Source organism: Scardinius erythrophthalmus, assembly GCF_964197995.2.
Source record: "Scardinius erythrophthalmus genome assembly, chromosome: 8".
Taxonomy (NCBI): domain Eukaryota; kingdom Metazoa; phylum Chordata; class Actinopteri; order Cypriniformes; family Leuciscidae; genus Scardinius; species Scardinius erythrophthalmus.
This window is the reverse complement of record NC_138228.1, coordinates 4,161,068-4,187,592: the sequence shown is the minus strand read 5'-3', so window position 1 is coordinate 4,187,592 and position 26,525 is coordinate 4,161,068. Positions and strand designations below refer to the sequence as shown.

The following is a 26,525-nucleotide window of genomic DNA, read 5'->3' as shown; positions in this document are numbered from 1 at the left end:
AACTTCTTGCACAAAATAAATTCAAGCACTTTCAAGGACCTGTATCTATGTGTGTTAATTTTCAAAAACTTTCCAGGGCCTTGAATTTTTTTTTTTTTTCAGATTCACAAACTATAAAATATGCAGTCTTTGTGCTTCGTAAACATTTTTATTAGAAATAATGTATTTGATATACAATCACAAATGGCAATGTATTATATAATTTTAGCAAAATTCCATATCTGTATTTCTATAATTAACCTGAATGAGTGAACTTTCTTCACACAACAATATGACAACAATAAAGCTGTGTGATTAGCTTGTCTTCACAGTTATATATAGTTAATACATGGAAATTGATACATATGCAGATTTGTTAATGAATATGGTGTATATATATATATATATATATATATATATATATGTGTGTGTGTGTGTGTGTGTGTGTGTGTGTGTGTATATAATCTGCGTGCATTTACAGTACACACACACACACACACACACACACACACACACACAATATGTGTGTGTGTGTGTGTGTACTGTAAATGCACACAGATTTTTACATGCAAGTCCAGGTGTTTGCAGTTAGTGAAGGAGAACCATTGTTTAGCAAATATTACAAACCTATACAGTAGATTTGTCAATCAATGAAAATAAATGATTAGAATATAAAAAGAAATACGTAGCTTCTACAACTTTACAGTTGAGTTTCGTCAGTACGAATGTGATAATATCCAAAAATATAAGTAAGAAATAACTGCTGTCTTCTTGTAAATCAGGATAAAAGCCATTAAATGCTTTTAAACAAATAATTCTAGTTAAATGTTAAAAACACTTTTGAGCTATATTGCATAAAGGCCAATTAAACCCCAAAAAGACATTGGAATAGACCTGAGACTGATAAAATATCAAAATACAGTACAATTGAAATTGCTTATTAGGTATTGCAGAGCACCTTGTAAAAGACAAATTACACTGTCTGCACAGCAATTTAAATTTTAAAGGAGAGAACACAAAATACTGAATTACAAACATTAAAATAACCTGAATTACTAAATAGCTTAAAGCACCACTCCAAACAGGACCCATCCATTATTGGGATGAAAACAAAATTCCAATGAGGGAAAAAGGCACAGATGCACAACATGCAATGGCTTTGCCATAATGCTGAGATACTGTTAAAGGTTCTAGCTTTTAAATATAATGGCTTTCACATTCAGTGGTCATTTAGCATTAATGATGAAAGATTATATTTCTCTTTAGAAAAGACATCTAATGAAACTCAACATGGATGGGCTTGAAAATGACTGGAAATAGACCTCAATCCATGCTTCTATCCTACTTTCTGACACCTTTGTTTACATACAGTAAAGTACATGTGAATGTCAGAGATTAGGTCAAAAGAGATGGAGAGGGGCTTGTACGCATTGGTATTGCTGTTTTTCTCCCAAAGGTATGTCATGCCGATCTCCAGGGCAGGAGAGCTGCAGTGATCCAGGGACACGTTAAGCCAAGGGTCCTCGACGACATTGACAACTTTCAACATAATGTGACGGTTGAATGCGCCAAGTGCCACTCCCTCCACTTTACCAAAGAACACTAGAAACACACACACAAACAAACAAGATCATTTAGTCAAATTTGTTTTTTAGGTCGCAACACAATATATTGTTAAAGAACATCACCTGTTTTATTGCATATGTCAGGAATCAGGTCCATTAGTGGTTTAAGTCTGTCTTGTGCATGAGAGAAATTAGGGCTTGGTGTTGGTTTGAGATGTTCAGCACAGCAGCTCCACAGGGACGAGTTGTAGTAGTAATGCCCACAGCAATGGTGATTTGGTTTGGTGTCATAAAGAATGGCATGGGTTGAGGAAGAACAGCAAACTTGATTGGTTTTATTCATCAGCAAGAGGTTTCCACAGCACTCTGGTTTCAATTCGTGATGGGAAAGGTTGTGGAGATGACCCGAGCAGCACTTCATAAACTTATTGTGGTGGTCATAGACATTTGAACCACAACAGAAATTACCATCCTTATTGGAGTAGCTGAATAGAAAAAAGTTGGAAAGAAAAGTCATTCAATAGGCAGCACAGATACAAAATGCCCAGGGCGGTAATTTACAAAGTCAATTTCACCAGCGCATGAGCCCCAGAAAAATACTGCTCACGCAAAACTTTACTGATGAGTATGAAAGCTTGTTTCCGCCACAGAATAAAACATTTTAAAAGATAATTGCGACTTTTTATCTCACAATTGCGAGTTATAAAGTCAGAATTGCGTGAAATAAAGTCGCAATTGCGTGTTATAAAGTCAGAATTGCGAGATATAAAGTCAGAATTGCGTGTTATAAAGTCAGAATTGCGAGATATAAAGTCAGAATTGCGAGATATAAAGTCAGAATTGCGTGTTATAAAGTCAGAATTGCACGATATAAAGTCACAATTGCGTGTTATAAAGTCAGAATTGTGAGATATAAACTATTCTGTGGTAAAAAAAAAATCTTTTTTTTCCTTAGAATTGGACTTTATATCTCACAATTCTGAGAAAATATGTCAGAATTGCGAGATATAAACTCGCAATTGCGTGTTATAAAGTCAGAATTGCGAGATATAAAGTCAGAATTGCGTGTTATAAAGTCAGAATTCTGACGTTTTTTCTCGCAATTGTGACTTTATATCGTGCAATTCTGACTTTATATCTCAGAATTGCGACTTTATTTCTCACAATTCTGACTTCATATCTCGCAATTCTGAGAAAAAAAGTCACAATTCTGACTTGATATATCGCAATTGTGAGGAAAAAAAGTCAGAATTGTGAGATAAAAAGTCGCAATTATTATTATTTATTTATTATTCAGTGGCGGAAACAAGCTTCCATAGTTGAGGGAAATTACTCATCAGAAAATTTTTCATGATTAATGATAATTACATATTAATTAGAAATAATTACATGCTTTCTGACATGAGAAACATTTTCACAGCACTCCTGTGGTCGTGATGCATGTCTGTATTCATTATTGCAGTTATCTGCAATGAACTCAATACCTGATTCTTGCTAAATTTGGGGTGTTGACTCCAAAATATTTGTTCTAACATGCCACTTTCGAGACGTTCATTGACTTTGGTTGTCTATGAATGTCAAGTTTTCCGAACTGTTTTCTCAGCGCTGTTATTGTGTTTTTGCAGCATTAGGATGTTTGCTAACAATATACAGAACTGCAAACTCTGCCACAAACTGCCACAAAGAAGAATTATGGTGACAGAAGAAAATTAGAAAATGACCAGATGTCTCCTGCTGGTTTTGTGAAAAAGCTTATTCATAAACTTGTTTGTGTTTATGTGAAGTTCTTAGAGAATTTGAACATTTTCCACTCTTTTCACATTTGCAAATGTATGTTAAATAATACATTTAGAATACTTGACCGATTTTATTTACATGCTTTTGTGAAAAAAAAAAAAAAAAAACTTTACATGATGATGAAAGTCTTTTAATTTTTGACAGATTTTTTAACCCTGCATCATCAAATTAGCTAACATTAGGTCTTTATTGCAAATCAGCAGATTTTCTTTTAAGGTTCAGTTCTTTTTACATAAATTTTATATTGAATTCAGGTAACGTTTAATTATTGATTAAATAATAATAAAAATAATAATTCTCAGTCGGAAAAGGGTGGCTTGCTCGCTTCAGGTTGGTGGAGAGCTCCTGCCTCATGTGGAGGAGTTCAAGTATCTTGGGGTCTTGTTCACGAGTGAGGGAAGGATGGAACGGGAGATTGACAGGCGGATCGGTGCAGCTTCTGCAGTAATGCGGTCCCTGTACCGGTCTGTCGTGGTAAAGAAGGAGCTGAGCCGCAAGGCGAAGCTCTCGATTTACCAGTCAATCTACGTTCCTACTCTCACCTATGGTCATGAGCTGTGGGTCATGACCGAAAGGACAAGATCCCGGATACAAGCGGCCGAAATGAGCTTTCTCCGCAGGGTGGCTGGGCGATCCCTTAGAGATAGGGTGAGAAGCTCGGTCACTCGGGAGGAGCTCAGATTAGAGCCGCTGCTCCTCCACATCGAGAGGGGTCAGTTGAGGTGGCTCGGGCATCTTTTCCGGATGCCTCCTGGACGCCTTCCCGGCAAGGTGTTCCGGGCATGTCCCACCGGGAGGAGACCCCGGGGAAGACCTAGGACACGCTGGAGAGACTATGTCTCCCGGCTGGCCTGGGAACGCCTCGGTGTCCCCCCGGAAGAGCTGGAGGAAGTGTCTAGGGAGAGGGAAGTCTGGGCATCCCTGCTTAGACTGCTGCCCCCGCGACCCGGCCCCGGATAAGCGGTAGAAGATGGATGGATGGATGGATAATAAGTAAATCATTTAATTCAGTATTTATTCAACTGATTTACTTTAAGAGCATTGCGGTTAATCCGTTATTAGAGGTTGTTAGTGGTTTTAAAACTTGTTGTTGGTTTATGAGGTGGCCTAAATGACTAAGAGTCTCAAGCGGTGCCATGAATTAGTCTTGGCATTTGCCTCTACATGCATTAGTAGGACTTGAATTTCCAGTTAGAGACAAAGACTCATTTGTCAAGATTTATCCTAAAGCTATTAGATTTTCACAGGATTATACAGGTACTGCTATTTGTTTTTTACTTATTTGAGCAGAACTATAGATAGAAAAAACGGTGAGTAACTTTTTACATTGTATAAAGTGCTTTACCCCTAAAGAAACGATCAATGCTTTACACAAATATGTCATTCTACATAAGGTTGCCCCCTCATGGTGGACGTGTAGTTGAAATCAAGGGTCAAGGTTCAGCTGTTCAGCATCTTATCCCTTTACCGTCTAAATATACGTCACTTTGCCCATTGAAGGTCATTTAACAGTAGCTGTGCATTGTGATGAAATGTGAAGTATTGCAGATGGCCCTTGAGAATGTAAATTGCATGACCAGTTGAATGCTACTTACATTTGGTTTTAAAATGTAATTATTTACAACATGAGCAAAAAACTATGAAGTGCACTTTTTTAAATCAAATCAAACCTTTGTACTCCTACCTGTGTCCATTACAGCAAATATGCGTTAGAGGATTGAAGATTTTTCCTCCACAACAGTGCTCGTCGAGACGGGGGCGGGCAGACAGGTTGCAGGTAGTGTTTTCTGGAGTATACACAACACCTGCGACACACTCCGAATTCTTAGAAACGTTGATATGAAGGATTCCATTACAGCACAGCACATGTTCATCGGACAGACGGTACATTTTTTCACCACAGCACTGAAGAACACAGGCAAACAGTGTATTAATGTATGCAGGATTTTTGTGTTCACAGAAATCCCCAATTTATTTGAATGGGATATTCTATAATGCTTAATCTAAGTGTTAAAAGGCAATACTACCTTATTAAGTTTTGATGCCCTATACCGTTTCCCTGAGCAACACATTTCTTCCGTGGGATTGTAGGTTTCTGATCCACACTTCAATTCTAGAAGAGGAGGGAATTAGTGAGAGCATGGAATTAATTGCTACTATGATCCTAAAAGTCACCATAATTCCCAGTGATGTCAAGAACGATTTATACAAGTTAATGCCTGAAAAATCTCAGCTTTGCATCTATCAATAGTTACTTAAACACAACGGTCTCTCTCAATCAATGTCTGATCGAGAGAGGGAGATTTGTAAAAAACAATAGTAGACAATGAGTATGCCAAGAGCTTTACCTGGTGTGGTGGGACTGCTTGTAGAGATTTCCAGCAACACACAAACACATAGTGGTGTAAAGTATTGGAGAAAATATAATTAGTTATTGTACTTGAGTATCTTTTTTGTCTACTTTGTAGTTTGACTGTTTCAAAGATACAAAGCAACTTTAAATCTCTACTTGACTACATTTTTTACAAAGTATATATACTACCGCTAAGTATATACACAAATTTTTCTGAGACTTGAGTGTTTGTAGACGTTCGTAGGCTGTTGATCTTGATTTATTGCAATGTTGAGGTGTTAAAATCAGATACTCTAAGGCCTGATTTTACAGACAGGGTATGCATTTTGCACAGATGCATTTTATCATACATCTATTATGCATTTTCCCAGTGTAATGGGATTATTAAAAAGGCTTTTTAAAAATCATTTTTATAGAAACTGCACTCACAAAGAGTAAGGCTAATAATTCACAATTTAAAAAAATATCACTGATATTTTCAGGTTTTCCATGGTTGTGGGAAACCTGAGCGTAACAATTTTTGCAAATCAATTTAAACTTTGGGTTGCTTTAATCATTCGTTTAATAACAGAAGAAGGGACACTGTTCAGAATGAAAAGTGCTGAAGCATTCAGATTTTTTTATTTTATTTTATTCAAGAGAAGCTTGTACTTTGTTGTCTCTTGTGTGGCACAGAAGCTCTTCTGAAGTGGCAATTAGATGTTTTTACACAGACTGTTTAATGCTGCTCAGAGGTGGCATAAATTCATTTACACTGCAATTTTAATAATATCCTTTTATACTAAGAACAATTTAGTCCTGCTGTTAAGTAGCATTATGTCTTTACACAGAATTTTGAGCAGTGGATGTAAAGAGAGGATTTTTGATCAGGACTGAATGACTCACCTGTTCAGAGGAGCAGAATCTGTGAGAATAAGATTCGGAGTATAAGATGTCGTTAGGTACAGGGCTGTAAATGAGTGTAAGAAGTTACACTCCACTTTATTATAAAAGACATGATTACAGGACATCCTTGATCTAATTGTATGAATATCCAACAATCTTGATAAAATCTTAACCATGTCAAAACTAAACAATGAAAAGCCAACCTTTGCCCCTGTGGCATGACATGTTAGCACTGGTTCGAGTGACAACTTTGCCATTACAGCAAATCTTATTCAGGGGATTGTACGCGACAGATTCACAGCAGTCAGCCACCAGCTGGCTTAATCCATGAGTTAGGTTACCTGCAACACATCAAAGTACAAAAAAATCAAATCAAATCCTACAGTGTTCAGTCTTTGCAATTTCATTGTAAATCATCATTACATACAGTGAGGAAAATAAGTATTTGAACACCCTGCTATTTTGCAAGTTCTCCCACTTAGAAATCATGGAGGGGTCTGAAATTGTCATCGTAGGTGCATGTCCACTGTGAGAGACATAATCTAAAAAAAAAAAAATCCAGAAATCACAATGTATGATTTTTTTAACTATTTATATGTATGATACAGCTGCAAATAAGTATTTGAACACTTGAGAAAATCAATGTTAATATTTGGTACAGTAGCCTTTGTTTGCAATTACAGAGGTCAAACGTTTCCTGTAGTTTTTCACCAGGTTTGCACACACTGCAGGAGGGATTTTGGCCCACTCCTCCACACAGATCTTCTCTAGATCAGTCAGGTTTCTGGGCTGTCGCTGAGAAACACGGAGTTTGAGCTCCCTCCAAAGATTCTCTATTGGGTTTAGGTCTGGAGACTAACTAGGCCACGCCAGAACCTTGAAATGCTTCTTACAGAGCCACTCCTTGGTTATCCTGGCTGTGTGCTTCGGGTCATTGTCATGTTGGAAGACCCAACCTCGACCCATCTTCAATGCTCTAACTGAGGGAAGGAGGTTGTTCCCCAAAATCTCGCAATTCATGGCCCCGGTCATCCTATCCTTAATACAGTGCAGTCGCCCTGTCCCATGTGCAGAAAAACACCCCCAAAGCATGATGCTACCACCACCATGCTTCACAGTAGGGATGGTGTTCTTGGGATGGTACTCATCATTCTTCTTCCTCCAAACACGTTTAGTGGAATTATGACCAAAAAGTTCTATTTTGGTCTCATCTGACCACATGACTTTCTCCCATGACTCCTCTGGATCATCCAAATGGTCATTGGCAAACTTAAGACGGCCTTGACATGTGCTGGTTTAAGCAGGGGAACCTTCCGTGCCATGCATGATTTCAAACCATGACGTCTTAGTGTATTACCAACAGTAACCTTGGAAACGGTGGTCCCAGCTCTTATCAGGTCATTGACCAGCTGCTCCCATGTAGTTCTGGGCTGATTTCTCACCTTTCTTAGGATCATTGAGACCCCACGAGGTGAGATCTTGCATGGAGCCCCAGTCCGAGGGAGATTGACATTCATGTTTAGCTTCTTCCATTTTCTAATGATTGCTCTAACAGTGGACCTTTTTTCACCAAGCTGCTTGGCAATTTCCCCGTAGCCCTTTCCAGCCTTGTGGAGGTGTACAATTTTGTCTCTAGTGTCTTTGGACAGCTCTTTGGTCTTGGCCATGTTGGTAGTTGGATTCTTACTGATTGTATAGGGTGGACAGGTGTCTTTATGCAGCTAACGACCTCAAACAGGTGCATCTAATTTAGGATAATAAATGGAGTGGAGGTGGACATTTTAAAGGCAGACTAACAGGTCTTTGAGGGTCAGAATTCTAGCTGATAGACAGGTGTTCAAATACTTATTTGCAGCTGTATCATGCAAATAAATAGTTAAAAAATCATATATTGTGATTTCTGGATTTTTTTTTTTTAGATTATGTCTCTCACAGTGGACATGCACCTACGATGACAATTTCAGACTCCTCCATGAATTCCAAGTGGGAGAACTTGCAAAATAGCAGGGTGTTCAAATACTTATTTTCCTCACTGTATGTCATATACAAGGATTGGACACTGAAACACTGGCCAATCTAGGCTGCGTCTGAAAAATTCTGTCGTCGGAGGACGCATTCAAAGGTAGGAAGGCATCAAGGCACGTCCAAATCCAAAGTTAGCTTTACTTCCTGACTGTGGAAAAGCTCTTATTGCAAGTTAAACTCCAAAAGACATCGGCGCCTGATGGAATGAAGGACTTCCATCATGTGCAACTAAACCTCTACAAATGATTCAGAACGCTGCAGCTCGTCTTGTCTTCAACGAGCCCAAAGAGGGCCCACATCACTCCTCTGTTCATCTCACTGCAATGGCTACCTCTCGCTGCTCGCATCAAGTTCAAGGCATTGACACTTGCTTACAGATCTATCACAGGCTCAGCTCCCTCCTACTTTCACTCACTTCTACAAGTCTACATCCCTACCAGAAGCCTACGGTCGGTCAACGAGCGACATCTCGTGGTTCCATCACAGAGCCACAAAATCCCTTTCCAGAACGTTCTAATGCTCTCCCCAGCCTCATCCCGAATGACAACATTCAAAAGACAGCTGAAAACCCATCTCTTCCGTGAGCACTTAACCTCATAAAAAGGTTTCCTTTTCCTTTAATCCTCCCTTATCGGGTTTATGCTACTCTGACCAATGCTTGAACTTTGTATTTTGAGCACTTCTTGCATTGTTTTTGCCTCTTCACGATGACTCGCTTAATTTAGTCCTAATTTGTAAGTCGCTTTGGACAAAAGCGTCCGCTAAATTACTATGTAAATAAAGGGCAAGGTACAGAGGGAATGTGCAATTCAGCTGAAGGGAGTGTTTATACGGTACAATATTAGTTGTAATATTGTACCATAGACCAGGCCTGGCTGGAAGGAACTTTTTCCATTATCATTATTATAATCCCATTGCCAAAAGCCACATGCTAAGGAGCTTGAGGATTCTAGACCAGTGACTTTAACATTTGTGCTGTGTAAGTGTATGGAGAGAGTCGTTTGTCAGCAACTTTCCCCAGACACTGACCGTTAAACTTGATCCTTTGCTATTTGCGTAGAGCTGGGCTTGCGAAGATGCCACCCTCATTCGGCTGGACGAGGGTGCAAAACATGGATGCGGCAGACTCCTGTGATAGGATTTTATTGATGGACTTCTCTTCTGCCTTTAATACGGTGAATATAAACACACTTCTGTGGCATTTGGAGGAATTGCATGTGCATCAAACTTTGATTTTATGGATTAATAGTTTCTTACTGGACTGTCCACAACATGTGCTGGTTAATGGCAGAAAGTCAGAGAATGTGGTTTTAAATACTGGTCTCCCAGGGATGTGTTTTATCTCCAATTCTTTTTTCTATTTATACAAATGAGATGACGAGTAATAAGGATAATTCGATACTCATAAAAATACGCAGACGACATGGTATTGGTGGGATGTGTGAAGGATTCTCAATCATTGGATAATTCTTTACATTTTGGTATTTTTTACAACCTGGATGGAGGAAAGTTATTTGCAGCTTAATACTAGTAAAACTAAAGAAGTGTGCTGTGGTACTAATAATGCAGGTGTATTTTTTAAGCCTTTTTACATTACATGCAAGCATTACGAAGGCTTATCAATGTCTAGGTTTATTGAGGAAACTGAGGAGTTTTGATATTGAAAAGGACATTTTGATGTCATGATGTTCACTTTTCATATTGTATCTTGGTTCTCTCTCTGTAAACAGACTTTTAAGGATTGTAAATTTGGCTGGTATAATAATTGGGGAGAAACAAGGATCGCTTACAGATCTTTACACAGTGGGAGTAAAAAAGGAAAGGCTCCGTTATTGAGGCGGATTCTTCCCATCTCCTGTATAGTGCATTTCATTCTAGTAGATGGTATAAAGTACCTTTGGTAAAAAAGACCACATGTAAGAAGACTTTTAATCCAATTGCTATTGGTATTTTAAATGGGATTTTAAGATGAATATTGTTTTTCCTAAGAATTGTGTAGGTCTTAATGTTGTAGGTTTTAAAACTGATGTGTTGTTCATTTTTTGTGTTGTATTGTTTGCTGAGCCCTGTGGGGATAGACAAAGTTTTTTTTTTTTTTATTGATTTGAATCTTCACTGTTTGGATATTGAATCCATCAATAAGATCTGAGTGTGAAGGTTGAATTAGCAGAGCGATAGCACAGATGTACATAATATATTGCAATTAACAGTTTAGAAGAGGACAAATTGTTGGTGCGCATTTCGCTGGCTCATCTGGGACCAGGACAGCAAGTCTTTGTGGTAAAGGGAGAGCCACGATATCCAGGGTAAAGTCGGCATAATTAATTTATATATCATCAATACATTTATATATCGCTTTTCTAGGTACTCAAAGCGCTTTTACATGTGGATGGGGGAATCTCCTCAACCACCATTAATGTGCAGCTCCACCTGGATGATGATGTGACGGCAGCCATATTGCGCCAGAACCCCCACCACACACCAGCTTACTGGTGGAGAGGAAACAGTGATGAAGCCAATCAGTATATGGGGTTGATTAGGAGGCCATGATGGACAGAGGCCAATAGGCAAATTTGGCCAGGATGCCGGGGTTACACCCCTAGTCTTTTTCCGAAGGACATCCTGGGATTTTTAATGACCACAGAGAGTCAGGACCTTGGTTTAATGTCTCATTTGAAGGGTGGTGATCTTTTCACAGTATAGTGTCGCGATCACTACACTGGGGCGTTAGGTCCCACACAGACCACATGTGAGCGCCCCCTACTGGCCTCACTAACACCTCTTCCAACAGCAACCTGGTTTTCTCAGGAGGTCTCCCATCCAGGTACTAACCAGGCTCAACGCTGCTTAGCTGTAGTGGGCAACCAGTCTTGAGCTACAGGGTGATATGGCTGCTGGCATACCTCCATAAATGACGAATCAAATCCGCAAGAGGAAGCTGTCTGACGTGATGTCCACGTACCACAGCCGCCCAACTCAGTGCAGAATTAAACTTGCAGCTCGACTTTTCTGTTTTCACAAAAACTGTTCGTCAGGAGATTCACAGAGTCAATAATCATGGTCAGGCTGCTAGAGCCAAACCTTTGGTCACTCATGCCAATGCAAAATGTCGATTTCATTGGATCCAACAGTGCATATCTTGGGCTGTGGACAATGTGAAACATGTACTGTTCCCTGATGAACTACTGAACCATTCTGGAGGAACATGTTGCCGTGCATCAGGATGATAATGCACCAATACACACAGCAAGACTGGTGACAGAATGGTTTGATGAACATGAAAGTGAAGGTGAACATCTCCCATGGCTTGCACAGTCACCAGATCTCAATATTATTGAGCCACTTTGGGGTGTTTTGGAGGAGCAAGTCAGAAAGCTGCATCATGCAGTGACCTGGATACTGTTCTGCAAGAGGAATGGCTCAAAATCCTTCGGCCACTGTGAAGGACTTGTATCTGTCATTCCCAAGACGAATGGAAATTTTGGGAGAATTTATACCTATAAGTTATTGGGGTCTATAACAAGGTGTTTCGGTTTCATTGTCCAACCTTGTTTATTTTATTGTTTACTTCCTAAACTATTTATAATAATAATAATAATAGCTTTATTTTGTATAGCGCTTTTAAAAGTCAATTCTCAGAGCGCTTACATAAGCAAAATTAAGATAGATAAAATTGGCATGATAAACGCAATACAAAAAAGTATTACAAACAATTTTACAAACCTAAAAACAATTTAATATCCAAGACATATAGTAAACCCATAAAATACGAACAGTTCATCATAAACAACCACAAAAATCGCATTTCACCCTAATGCTTCCTTAAAATATTAAGTTTTAAGGGATGATTTAAACATTTTCAAGGATGGTGCATTTCTAATTTCGGAAGGCAGAGAATTCCTTAACTTTGGGGCAACTGAAGAGAACGCCCTATCACCCATTGTTTTTAGGTACGTTACCGGAACAACTAAAAGACCAGCATCGGCCGAGCGAAGATTACGTGTCAGAATGTAGGGTATTAAAAGCTCAGAAAGATATTGAGGAGTAAGTCCATTTAAGGCAATGTAGGTCAACATAAGAATCTTAAAATCAACACGAAATTTGACAGGTAGCCACTGCAAGGTCTCTAAAATAGGTTTGATATGATCTTTATATGATTTGTGAATCACATCTTCCTACAGTGACTCAGCAGTCACAAACTGAGAGTTGCAGGAGTCTTTCCTACCATTACAGCAGGAACTTTCTGAGCTGAAGTAATCCAGATTTCCACATCGCAGCTGAGGGCTGCTTTCCATCGGCCCACTGGAACCCGTGTTGCTGCTGACATTATAAACAGGACAAATCAGTCTGATTTTATCTTTACCAAAACATTGTTAATTTACACTGGAAGTGATTTATGGTCAAATAAATGTAAACTAAATAAATAATAATGATAAAAATCTCTCTGAAACTATGTTCAGAGGCTCTCTTATTCTTAAAGGTCTGTGTAAGGTCACTTACTGGCTTCCAGTGTCAGTAATTCCTGGGAAACAAAGAGATTATTCATTATAAAAAGTGGTAACTGGAGTAATTTTGAATATGAAATGTACTTAATGCAAGTTACTGGTCTTATTGTGAACAACTGAATAGTGGAAACTATTTGTAATATTAAATCAAAATGCTGTAACTTGACATGCCTCTTTTGCTGATGTCATCATAATGGCATGAAAAAGGGATTGAGAAGGGAGATCCCTCTACTCTGGTATGTGACACACAGTTTTCAAAACACCCGACAGAAAAAAAATTAAACCTCTTGCTACACTTTTAGTGACAAAAAAAGCATTCCATGATTTCATTAAATAAAAATGAAAATTCTGTCATAATTCACTCAGCCTCATGTTGTTCCAAACTCGAGTTTCTTTCATCTTTCAAAAGAAAAATGTCACAATGTTTTTTTCTTCTTTCTTTCATTCATAGAGAGGTCCAAAACAACTGACTTTCATTGAATGGACAAAACAGTTCATCAAAATATCTTCTTTTGTTTTCCACAGAAGGAAGCCATACAGGTTTGTAATGACTTTATGTGAGTAAATGATAAAGTGATACATTTAAGAAATGAAGTATTACATTTTTTAGGTGAACTATCCCAACCCTGCTCCTGCCGATCGACTGTCCTGCACAGTTTATCTCCAACCCTATAATCAAACACACCTGAAGCAACCAATTAGTGTCTTCAGGATCACTTGAAAATTAAAGCCAGGTGTGTTTGATTAGGGCTGGAGATAAACTGTGCAGGACAGTCTATTGGAAGGAGCAGGGTTGGGCACACCTGCTTTAACATACCTATCCATGAGTCAGGGCATTTTCTTGCAAAAGTTCATACTTTTATTAATGGGAATCATGTTGTGGGGTTGAATGTGGGGTCTGATCTTTTTCTTTTAATATGTGAATTATTTTAAGCAGCAGTTTCCACATATTTATGTAGATTTAAATTCTTGTACTCTCACCTTACGCCCTACTGATACTAAAGGCCAATTCACACCATTGGAGTCGGAAAAAAAAAAAAAAGTGGGTGGGTCCTCCCCCAGAAAAATGTTACTAGAGTAAATACCATTTCATTCTGTTGCCTTTTAATTAAACAAGTAATTTTTGCCTCCACGTCGTGCATTAAATGCACAGCTATCCGTGGATTATCCCCCTAATAGCCTACGTTCATCTGCCAGCAATGACAACTTAAAGCTGTTATTGATGTTTGCAACGCAATATTTGACTGGAAAGGTACAACGGGCGGTTACTTTCGTCAGTTGCGGCTCGTTGAGAAATATAATGTAGCGATTCAGCAGAAATGGAGTTTAATTTATTAATTTTAATTAAAAAATATATATTTATTTTAACTCCTCAACTGGAATGGATTTAACTGACGGCGCTCTGAAAGCAGACAGACAAATGCGCTGAATTAGAGACGGTAAAAGTGAGTGGGTATAACATCATTGACCTTAAAAAGAGGGTGGGTCCTGTCCCACCGATATATGGTTCCGACGCCCAGGTGCCAACCAACAGCAAAATACAAGTTTGTTGGGTTTTGTTGGATCTGTGCGTTACGCTTGTCGATGCCTGTTGGTGATAGTCTGCACTTAAATGTTTTCACAGAATGATTCAGCGTTTCCCTGGTCTGGGATCTTGTGTAATCTGGTGACTGTCTGTTAATTGGCCCCTAAAGGGACAGTTTACCCATCACATGATTTACTCACCCTCAAGTTGTTCCAAACCTGTACAGGTTTCTCTTTTTCTGTTGAACACAAAATAAGACATTTTAAAGAATGTTGGTAATCAAACAGTTGACAGTATAGCCATTGACTTCCATAGTAGGAAAATAAATACTATGAATGGCTACCGTCCGTTGTATGGTTACCAACATTCTTCAAAATATCTTCTTTTGTGCTCAACAGAAGAAAGAAACTCATACCGGTTTGGAACAACTTAAGGGTGTGTAAATGATGATAAAATCAATACTTAAAGTAAATATACAATACTTTCTGAAAACAGAGAATGAGAGTATCTATGCTCAGCATTCAACAAAGCATAACAATGCATGTCAAAACAGAACGCAAAACAACGGAATTCATCACAAAATCTAATCCAGAAGTTTGGAAGCGGCACTGAAGTACAGTAAACATGTTTTCGCGTTAATTAAAAAAAAAAAAAAAACGACAGGCGCAGGTCAGTGAAAGAGAGAAAAAACACCGCAACTGCCTAGGCGCGTTTTTTAAAAGTTGAACTTCTTTAAATCATTGTTGAACTTGAGCGCCGCGTTGAACGCCGTCGCGCTGCAAAACACGCTAAAACACGTGCTTTTCAAAGATAAACAACAACAAAGTAGCGCAGTGGAATAAAAACCCGCGTTCTGTGTAGGCTAAATGGTCCCAAATCATGCCAAGACTAACCAACTGCAACACTACCACAAAAATACTGTCCCTGGACGCCCAATCAATCCGTATCCAGTGTCGGTGGGTTTGAAACAGTTCCTTACTTTTCCTTGTTCACTGGCTGTCTGTATTTGCTAAATTACTATAAGAAATCAACTTTCCCTCTCTGTGCTATTTTAAGCGCGCTCCACCGGCAGCAACTTCATCACTCGACTAAACTACTGAAAAAACGGGCATTGCTCTTACAGCGCATCAAAACGTCCCCGCCTCCATTCAGAAACAAATCAAAACAAATCACTGACAACGTAAATTGTAGAATCAATCTCCACATTTGTGGTTGCACATATAAATCCTTAACAAGGCACTGCTTTATATAAACCACTAATATTAGAATGACTCAATTATTCATTTTAATGAATTAGCCTACCCATATAGGGCAGTAAAAAAAAAAAAAAAAAAATACAAGCATGTCTAAAGTTTAATTTTAGTGTTTACTTACCTTGTGTAGAGAATGTGGCAAGAATGCACAAGATTGTCACACCTGCAATAAAAATGTAAATAATATTTTAAAATAATATGTATAAAAAATAAATCTATAAGGCAACTTAAAACTTAAAAAATGTGCTGTCATACATGCAGTTGATGTGTAGACCTCCATAGTCAATCCCTGTTCAATAAAGCTTGAATATCCAAAGATGATGGGATGAGAATTTATTCACTCTAAAATAAAACTTAAGCCCCGCCTCTTGAGGGTGCATCATTGAAACAAGGAAGGATTACAGATTGTGATACCCAACAGCACACAACGGAAGTTACAAGTATGGACATAACACTGTAGACCAATTCATCTTTCATTTGGCTGACGTTTGACACTTGCATCATTGTACGGTAATTTGATTAGTGAACTGAACAGTTACTGAGATACTAATGATCTCTGAAGAGTTTCTACTAGTGCTTGTTGATAAGCTTGTTGTACTGGTATGCATCCTTTGGGCATTGTTTAATATCATTGTATTAAGCCAGTGGTTCAGCCCTGTTCCCGGAATCATGGGGATCACGTTTCACTTAAGCATTTACATTTCGTTCAGCAGGAGTGAGCAGTGGCTAATTTTTATTTTTTTTTCACTGGACAAACATGTTCTCCATGCACTTGTACAAAGAATGGACACAAGAGAATGAGACTATTTATGCTCATCTGAGACTATCTCAGACTATCTGATTCAGCATGGTCTAGAGCTTATGTGTGGGATTTTTGGTAACGGTCTGACAGACTGTCTAGGAGTTTTTTTTAACAGATTAGAATGGTGGAAAAAAGTTGTTGGATAATCATAAAAATTAGATTTACCATTATTCATGCTTTAAGCAAGGATGCAGAATAAATATTTTGATTCTGCAGCGGTATTAGCTTAAATGTTGACAAAAAATTCGAAATCGCATATTTCCCAGTACAGTATGTGACAAGTAGTAGCCTATGGCCAAATTCACAAAAATCATAAAAGTGTAGACAAAAAGTACCCGAATGACCTACTTCTTCCAGCGAGATTCTGAAGTGTGCATTTGATGGACACTTTACAATCCCATGATGCCACGGGAGAGGATTTGTGAATGGCAGAAAAGCGGCACAACTTATGCTGGTAGGTCACATGATAATAACAACATGGTGAATGTAGTAGGTAGGTCCAGGTTACATTCATAATACACACATTTATACTATATAGAAGAACACACTTTTTAGCGGTCGTGAAGTAATTACTTATTCAAAATAAGTACCTACTCAAGAGAGTATGCGATTTCGGACACAGTGTACAAATAGTTCCACTTTTGTAATGGTAAGCCATTCAGATTTGATGTTATTAGCCACTGAAATTTTATTGGCTGCTGGCGGCCATGTTTTTTTAAGTATCCAAAGCTGCGTCGAAATCGAATACTCCCTTACTATGTAGTGTGCGATTCAATGGACACTGTACGATCCCATGAAGCCACGGAAGAGAATGGAGGTGAACAGATGCAACTGATGCTGGTGGTGTTGGGTCACATGACAATGACAACATGGTGGATGTATTATGTCCGAATCTAATTTAGACTACCCATATTCATACTATATAACATGTCTTGAAGTAAATTCAAATTCCAATGTAGTACCTATTCAGACAGTTGGCTATATGATTTTGTACGCATCGCAAGTCATATTAGAGGATACATTAGGACGTCCATCAGAGAAGATGCATACCAATTTTCAACTTCATGGATCATACGGTTGCAGAGTTATAAAGGTTTTTTTGTTGTAGCGCCCCCATTTGAGGATTTTTTAGGAAAATTCTAAATTGCAGAATTTTTATAGGCGAAAATTAAATTGGAGATATACATTTATATATATACAATTTTTCTGTTATATACAAGTTGGCTACTTTGTAGCACTTAGGGTTCCAAAGATCCAAAATGCAAATTGCCTTATTATACCGCCACCTAGTGTTAGACGTGTGTTTACCGCAATGTTGCAGCACAGCACCTTGAATATCACCCTAAATCCTCCTCTGATGTTTTATTCATTTGCAGAATTGTCAAATCCGGTCTTAAGTTCACTGCTTACTGCAAGTCAGGCCAATGTTGAGCCTAATTGGCCTAGTTTTTGTGGTGTGTCACTGACTGTTAGCACTATTCGAACTGCCAAAGGAAACTTTTTGGCTGATTCAGCATGTTGAATCAGCATCCCATTTGTAAGAAAATCACTCTGCTTGGTTATTCAGCTTTTCCAACCAGTGCACAAGAGCAGAAAATGAAGGTAATGAAAGCAAGCAAATGATGAAGTCAAGAGAGCCCGTATAAAATCCCCTAAGTGACCTTAATCCGACCCCTAGTTCCCCTTCACACAGGTGCAGAACACACAAGCTAGTTCTCTGATGGTTGTTGTCTTTGCGGTGTGTTCAAATGCATATCTGGCAGTGGACGTGAGGAGGCTCAACAATAAGCTTCTGTTGTTGCTAGTTTTTTAAGTGTCGTTTCAGTGCCAAATCTGATTATCTCTATGACTCCGATGTTTAAGGCGCTACGGTTCTACTGATATGACCTCACAGAAAATCTTTATCATGTGTTTAAATTGGCTACAAATGTGTGCTAGATAAAACAGGGCCAATGTGAAGTTTTTGTGGTGTGTTCTGCACGGATGGCACTAATTAAACTGCCATCTGTGACTTTTTGGCTGATTCAGCATACTTCATTTATGATTTGTATCTTTGCAATACTAATTATTCTCCTACCGGCTGGTATGCAATACATTTCTTTCACACAGGTGCAGAGTACACACATGCTATTTCTCTGCTGGGTGTTGTCTTTGCGGTGCGTTCAAGCATGTTTAAGTATTTGCTGTGTGTTCAACTATTTGGCACAGATACAGTAGACGTGAGGAGACTCCACAGTAAGCTTTTGTCGTCGCTATTTCTTTTATCTTGGTCTGGTGTGTTAGTCTTGAGTTTTTTAATAAAATTGTGTATTTTTTTTTTTGAAAGTCATTGCAGAGTCTTGCATCAGCTGCCTTTGTGAATAATTTTCTATAAATAAATCTTTTTTGTTAAATCTTGGCTCATCCACTCCTAAATCCCAAACATCTGGTTTGTGACAAACTGATGCACATCTGTAACTATGGTCTAGATTTAACACCTCAGCAAGAATCTACTCTTGGTTATTCTGGTTGGAACTCTCTCTTCCCATCCTGATAGCAAGCAATAATAGAAGTGGTCATAATATTAGAAAATGTACATATATTTTATATGGAAGTCTGTCAACATCTATGGTCAACATATGTACTTCCATACCTCCGCACATCCTGCACACGTAGACATCACACGTCATCAGCAGGTTTCATAAGGCTATAAAATGTTGTGGATAGACAATCAGAGAGCACCTCAAACAAACAGCAGCCGCCTTTTACAGTTCCTTCTGAACCACAACAACAAACTTGTAATTACCGTAATTACAAAATGGCAACCTGTGACGTTCTACCCGGAGCTATTCACGTCCTCAGACTCAGATTAATATCAGCACTATCAATGGCAAAATTAATCTGCAGCTGTCAGGTGGTACAAGTAAGAGCTCAGTAAATTGTTTACTGTACGTTCATTATTATTGTAATTAGAGCCCGACCGATTTAGCGGCCGATATGAGCCTGTCGCAGATATATCTGCAGCGGCGTATATGCCACCAATATGAATAATATATTGCAGATAAAATGCTTGTAAATTGTGGTTTGTCCAGCAGAGCGTGCTCCATTGTTTGCTTCTGGCGATCCAGGTCACTGTAGTGACACCAGCCCACCCTTTCTCTTCAATAAAGACGTCTCTTGTTCAGCAGCAGACAAGCAGTCAAGCGTTTTCTTAACGGTGAGTTGCTAACTAGCATATAGTTAAACATATAGTTTTCAAGATATGCTATTGGGTCAGTATAAGCCCTTGACTTGCAAATGGAAGAGGAAAAGGGAGTAATAAGGTGAAGGGATCTCACTTTAAACCGGAAATGACTAAAATACACCTTTGACTGGATCTATTAATAAATCTATGACTCAGTTTGGACAGTAGGCAACTTGCTTTTTAGGAAAATCAATGAATGACGCAATCTGAACACGGTATTGCATTATGCATGATATGAATCACATCATGTTATTTCATTAGTCATGGATGACTCTATCACAAAGCTTACATCACTCTACATACACTACATACAGCTCTAGAAGTCATACAGCAGGGGTGCAAAACTCAGTTCCTGGAGGGCCACAGTTTAGTTGTAACCCTGCTTCAACACACAAACCTGAAGGTTTCAAAAAAGCCTGAATGACTTGATGAACTGGATCAGGTGTGTTTAATGAGGGTTGAAAATGAAGTCGGCAGGGATGTGGCCCTCCAGGAACTGTGTTTTGCACCGTTGTCATAGCGCTCTCTTATTTATCAGTGTTTGATTTTGCAAAGGGACACATTTCTGTTCTGTTCTAGCTAAAGAAAGTGAGTAGAGATTCCTTGTACTTAAACAGTGAAGATAACTTCAAATGGAGCAAAGCAATACTGGTAGAGTCACTCATGATGGGGAAGGAGGGAGAGAGAGAGTGAGTGAGCAAGAGGGAGATTTGAAGAAAGACTGCAGAAAGAGAGATGGCCGAGAGATATTACAAAAGAGAGACGCTCAGAGGAATATCACTGGAAAAACAAGGGTTATGATTAGGCAAGAGCTTTAGGACCCGCGTTAATATTAGTAAAGCTGTCTGGCGCTAGAGAGACCTCAGCGGGAAGGCCTGAAAACGGACGCCAAGGTAATACACTAGATGTACACTAGATGTCGCCTTAAAGACATTCGTTCCAATGAACTGCCATAGACAAGGCGACATCTAGTGTATATATATCTATGCACCAGTCTGCGCACACGTCACACACCAGGATGCGCGCGCCCTCAGATCACTTGGACGTGGCTGTGTATAAGAGCTAAAAACGATATAAATACTGTTCGTTTTCTCACACAAACCGCTCGTTTCGTGTCTTAGGCCATCAATGTGTACTTATGATGGGGAATTGTTTAATTTGGACGATGGGGAATTGTTTTAATTTGGACTCTGTGCATGCTCTTTGAGACCGTGACCATAGACCTGCATTATATGACTGACAGACAAAAACGGTTTGACCTAAAAATATAAAAATTGAAACTACTGCGGAAAAAAATCATCTTGGATGCCCTTGAGGTAAGCTAAAACATACCAAAATTTAATTTCAAAGTAAACTAATCCCTTTAACAAATAACATCCAACAATACATACACACACACAAGCAAATCCAATCAAATTTCAATAACTAGCTAAAACATCTACAGCCCGATGTTTCATTCTCCAAATCATTTAAAACTACATTAAAAGTGTTAAAAGGAACCCGTTTCCTCAGTTTCAATGTACTTTGCAAACAATTCCAGGCAGAGGGAGCAGCAAATTTAAATGCCTTTTTCCCAAATTCAGTACGTACCACTGGAATAGACAGTAAAAATAATTCCTCTAGCTACAAGCATACTTTTTACAGATGTACAGTGAGGAAAATAAGTATTTGAACACCCTGCTATTTTGCAAGTTCTCCCACTTAGAAATCATGGAGGGGTCTGAAATTGTCATCGTAGGTGCATGTCCACTGTGAGAGACATAATCTAAAAAAAAAAAATCCAGAAATCACAATGTATGATTTTTTAACTATTTATTTGTATGACACAGCTGCAAATAAGTATTTAAACACCTGAGAAAATCAATGTTAATATTTGGTACAGTAGCCTTTGTTTGCAATTACAGAGCAACGTTTCCTGTAGTTTTTCACCAGGTTTGCACACACTGCAGGAGGGATTTTGGCCCACTCCTCCACACAGATCTTCTCTAGATCAGTCAGGTTTCTGGGCTGTCGCTGAGAAACACGGAGTTTGAGCTCCCTCCAAAGATTCTCTATTGGGTTTATGTCTGGAGACTAACTAGGCCACGCCAGAACCTTGAAATGCTTCTTACAGAGCCACTCCTTGGTTATACTGGCTGTGTGCTTCGGGTCATTGTCATGTTGGAAGACCCAGCCTCGACCCATCTTCAATGCTCTAACTGAGGGAAGGAGGTTGTTCCCCAAAATCTCGCAATTCATGGCCCCGGTCATCCTCTCCTTAATACAGTGCAGTCGCCCTGTCCCATGTGCAGAAAAACACCCCCAAAGCATGATGCTTCTACTCCCATGCTTCACAGTAGGGATGGTGTTCTTGGGATGGTACTCATCATTCTTCTTCCTCCAAACACGTTTAGTGGAATTATGACCAAAAAGTTCTATTTTGGTCTCATCTGACCACATGACTTTCTCCCATGACTCCTCTGGATCATCCAAATGGTCATTGGCAAACTTAAGACGGGCCTTGACATGGGCCTTAAAACTAGTTTTAAGTTACGCTGAACAATATCAAATGCAAGCTGTAACTGAAAGAGAGCCAGACGGTGTGGATGCTGAAATATATAACTGTATCATCAGCGTAATAATGAAACTATACATTATGAACATTATGATCAGTATTATTTATATATAGAGTAAATTGGAGTGGTCCAAGGACTGACCCCTGTGGCACACCTTTAGTGACATTGAGTGAACCAGAGATAAAAACCTTCTGCCTGTACACATTGAGTTCTGTTTGAAAGATAGTTTATAAACCAACCAATCGTATGTTTAGATAATCCAATACTGACAAGGCGTTGCATCAGTTAAGTATGATCAACAGTATCAAATGCTTTTGATAGATCGATGAATAAGGCTGCACAGTGTTTCTTGTTGTCAACAGATTCAATAAAATCATTTAGTACCTTTAATGCTGCCGTAGTTGTGCTATGTTTTTTTCTAAAGCCAGATTGAAAATCAGACAGGGTATTATTAACAGACAGAAATTTTTTTACCTGATTGTTGACAAATGTTGAGGACTTTGGCCAAGACTGTCAGCTTGGAAATGAGTCGGTAATTATTTGGGTGTGTGGGATCTCCGCCTTTAAACAGGGGAAGGACAAAAGCTGATTTTCAGATAAGTGGAATTTCATTTAAGTCAAGTGAAAGGTTAAAAATATGAGTCAGAGGTGGGGCAATAAAATCAGCTGCTAGCTTTAAAAAGTAAGGTTTTAAATGATCAGGACCTGCCGATTTCGAAACATCTAAAGCTTTGCACACATCAGAGATTGCAATTGGTGAAAAGTTGAATGATTGACTAGAAACTAAGCTCTCTGACTGAGCAATCGAAGGGTTCACATGAGCACCATTAACTGAATCAAACAAAAAAACAGAAGCTATGAAGTGTTCATTAAAACAAGTAAGCATATTTACTTTATCAATGATTGTATCAGAGCCCTTATAGAGTTGTTGTCATGTTAGCAGCTGTTGTAACAGGACAGTTTTGAGTGCCATTGTTTGTCTGGAGCTGCTGGCGAATAACAACCAACATTTGAACAAGATCTAGACCAAAAATGTATGCACCTTGTAGAATTGAAATCATCCAAGATATTTGAAATGAACAAAGACATTTGCTTGACTGTTTTTCTACCCCCCTCTTCCTACCACAAGGACCATTTGGAGTTCCTAAAGGCACAGATGGGCTGATAGTAATCTAGGCCTGTAGGCCAAAATGTTTGTATTTTGGGGGCCAATTAATTGTCACACCTTTAGTACGGTGGGAGAAGTTCAAATGATCTGATTGGTCAGTTTAAACGTTGCACAGTTGGGTCACATGGTCAGGAAAGGATAAAAGAAGATTGAAACTGTTGCTCTGTCTCTTTTTATGCTCTGGCTCTCTGATTCTCTGGGTCCCTTTCTTGGGGCTCTCTCTCTCTCTCTCTCTCTCTCTCTCTCTACTGAGTAACATTTCATACACTCATCTAAAGGATTATTAGGACCACCATACTAATACTGTGTTTGACCCCCTTTCGCCTTCAGAACTGCCTTAATTCTACATGGCATTGATTCAACAAGGTGCTGAAAGCATTCTTTAGAAATGTTGGCCCATATTGATAGGATGGCATATTGCAGTTGATGGAGATTTGTGGGATGCACATCTAGGGCACGAAGCTCCCGTTCAACCACATCCCAAAGATGCTCTATTGGGTTGAGATCTGGTGACTGTGGGGGCCATTTTAGTACAGTGAACTCATTGTCATGTTCAAGAAACCAATTTGAAATGATTCGAGCTTTGTGACATGGTGCATTATCCTGCTGGAAGTAGCCATCAGAGGATGGGTACATGGTGGTCATAAAGGGATGGACATGGTCAGAAACAATGCTCAGGTAGGCCGTGGCATTTAAACGATGCCCAATTGGCACTAAGGGGCCTAAAGTGTGCCAAGAAAACATCCCCCACACCATTACACCACCACCAGCCTGCGCAGTGGTAACAAGGCATGATGGATCCATGTTCTCATTCTGTTTACACCAAATTCTGACTCTACCATCTGAATGTCTCAACAGAAATCGAGACTCATCAGACCAGGCAACATTTTTCCAGTCTTCAACTGTCCAATTTTGGTGAGCTTGTGCAAATTGTAGCCTCTTTTTCCTATTTATAGTGGAGATGAGTGGTACCCGGTGGGGTCTTCTGCTGTTGTAGCCCATCCGCCTCAAGGTTGTGTGTGTTGTGGCTCCACAAATGCTTTGCTGCATACCTCAGTTGTAACGAGTGGTTATTTCAGTCAAAGTTGCTCTTCTATCAGCTTGAATCAGTCGGCCCATTCTCCTCTGACCTCTAGCATCAACAAGGCATTTTCGCCCACAGGACTGCCGCATACTGGATGTTTTTCCCTTTTCACACCATTCTTTGTAAACCCTAGAAATGGTTGTGCGTGAAAATCCCAGTAACTGAGCAGATTGTGAAATACTCAGACCGGCCCGTCTGGCACCAACAACCATGCCACGCTCAAAATTGCTTAAATCACCTTTCTTTCCCATTCTGACATTCAGTTTGGAGTTCAGGAGATTGTCTTGACCAGGACCACACCCCTAAATGCATTGAAGCAACTGCCATGTGATTGGTTGATTAGATAATTGCATTAATGAGAAATTGAACAGGTGTTCCTAATAATCCTTTAGGTGAGTGTATATGCTGGGTACAATTAATGATATAAGTTATCATCATCTCATACATCTATTTTGTAACTATTTTAAGTGTAACCATAACCATATTACAACTACAACTAATGTGCTATCTGTTTTTGATTTTGTATTGACTTTGAAGTGCTACAAATTGCAATACAATATCATCACTCTCTATAGCAATGCTCTCCCACATATTAAGCTATTGTAACTGTGCGTATTTCCGTCGTTGGTATAAGTGGCAGTGGGTGAAATAGACAAGAAATGTGCAGTTTTCTCCCATTTTGCTAATAACATTTCTTTAGTCATTTGGCAGTCTTGCAGCTTTAACCCATGTAGAGAAATCCACGTGCAGTGTTCACATCACATTTATTTCCAAGAGATGCATCAATTTTTGGTTCAAGTCCAGCACTCTGGAAAGTCTCCTCCAGCACGTCCCAAAGACTTTTAATGGATTTAAGGTCTGGACTCAGACGAGCCAACAATTTGTGAAAGTGATTGTTTATGCTCCCTCCAAAACATTCTTTTAAAATCTGAGCCTGATGAATCTCGACATTGTCGTCCCGGAACACGGCTATGATCTGTCTTACATGGTTGTTTCAGAAATGAAAAGCTACCCACCATCAATTCGGGTTAGAAGAACTGTTGCCAAACACATAGCATGCTACACACATAATCACTGAAATAATGATCCAGTCATAGACTCTTAAGCATTTGCCATTTAAATCCAAACAGCTACTTTTTACTTGGCCGGGCAGTGTATATTAGATACTTGGACTATCGTGTTATGTAGGAAGCTGTTCATGAAAACGATGTGTTTTGTTTTTTTTATGGGATGGAAGGGATGACTTTGCCATCGAAGGAGTAGAGGAGCTAAATAACAATTACACATTCGACCTGAATTATCTTAGTAACACAAATTGCTTTCACTTATTGATGAAATCACACCCTCGGACAGCAGGCACCGCAGATTCTGCCATAGTCGTTGCCTGTGTATACTTGAATGTGAAGGCAGAGGCATCAGTATAAGGGTGTGATAGGGGTGTGTTTGCTTTGTTGATTTCAATCACAGCAACGGACGATTTAGTGCCTCAAATTCACCTATCCTGCATGTTTTTGAATAACAGGGGAAACCAACATTGGGAAACACCATTGGGAAAACATGAATACTCCACCAAAAATGAAGCAGGGGAAAACAAATAAAATGCCATTATGATACTAGGTATTTTCCCGATCTGTCCTAACAAACCAGCTATTACTGCTTCCTTTAATTTTTAGGGTGCTATGATTGCACACTTCATTATTCACAAAATTTAGTTTTGCATTGTGCCCCCTCTGTGGTTTTTAATTAACCTTCATTGGACAGGGCATTGCCGAAAACAGAGAAAAAAGTTATAGTATTGTACGAGAG

The 26,525-nt window shown here is 39.1% G+C and overlaps 1 protein-coding gene and 1 long non-coding RNA gene across 8 annotated transcripts in view; one reads left to right on the top strand and one right to left on the bottom strand.

Annotated features, from left to right (window-relative positions):
- Positions 1-535: 535 nt before the first annotated feature.
- Positions 536-26,525, bottom strand: part of LOC308695116 (uncharacterized protein) — a 52,820-nt gene continuing 26,830 nt past the window's right edge. The window contains exons 2-12 of one of the 7 annotated variants that reach the window (XM_081373097.1): positions 22,942-23,028; positions 16,009-16,050; positions 13,105-13,126; positions 12,830-12,924; positions 6,783-6,920; positions 6,580-6,643; positions 5,690-5,703; positions 5,369-5,454; positions 5,026-5,246; positions 1,668-2,029; positions 536-1,581 (exon numbers count right to left, since the gene is read on the bottom strand). In XM_081373097.1, the coding sequence (XP_081229223.1) occupies positions 1,316-1,581; positions 1,668-2,029; positions 5,026-5,246; positions 5,369-5,454; positions 5,690-5,703; positions 6,580-6,643; positions 6,783-6,920; positions 12,830-12,899 (1,221 nt within the window). In that variant the 5' untranslated portion in view covers positions 12,900-12,924; positions 13,105-13,126; positions 16,009-16,050; positions 22,942-23,028 and the 3' untranslated portion in view covers positions 536-1,315. Of the gene's footprint in view, positions 1,582-1,667; positions 2,030-5,025; positions 5,247-5,368; positions 5,455-5,689; positions 5,707-6,579; positions 6,644-6,782; positions 6,921-12,829; positions 12,925-13,104; positions 13,127-16,008; positions 16,051-16,142; positions 16,184-22,941; positions 23,029-26,525 lie in introns of those variants that run through there. The other 6 variants (XM_081373093.1, XM_081373094.1, XM_081373095.1 and 3 more) reach the window with 6 other exon arrangements.
- LOC308694455 overlaps positions 9,753-26,525 on the top strand; it is a 54,860-nt gene continuing 38,087 nt past the window's right edge. The window contains exons 1-2 of the long non-coding RNA XR_014030595.1: positions 9,753-9,779; positions 13,561-13,649. This is a non-coding gene — a long non-coding RNA (uncharacterized lncRNA). The remainder of the gene's footprint in view (positions 9,780-13,560; positions 13,650-26,525) is intronic.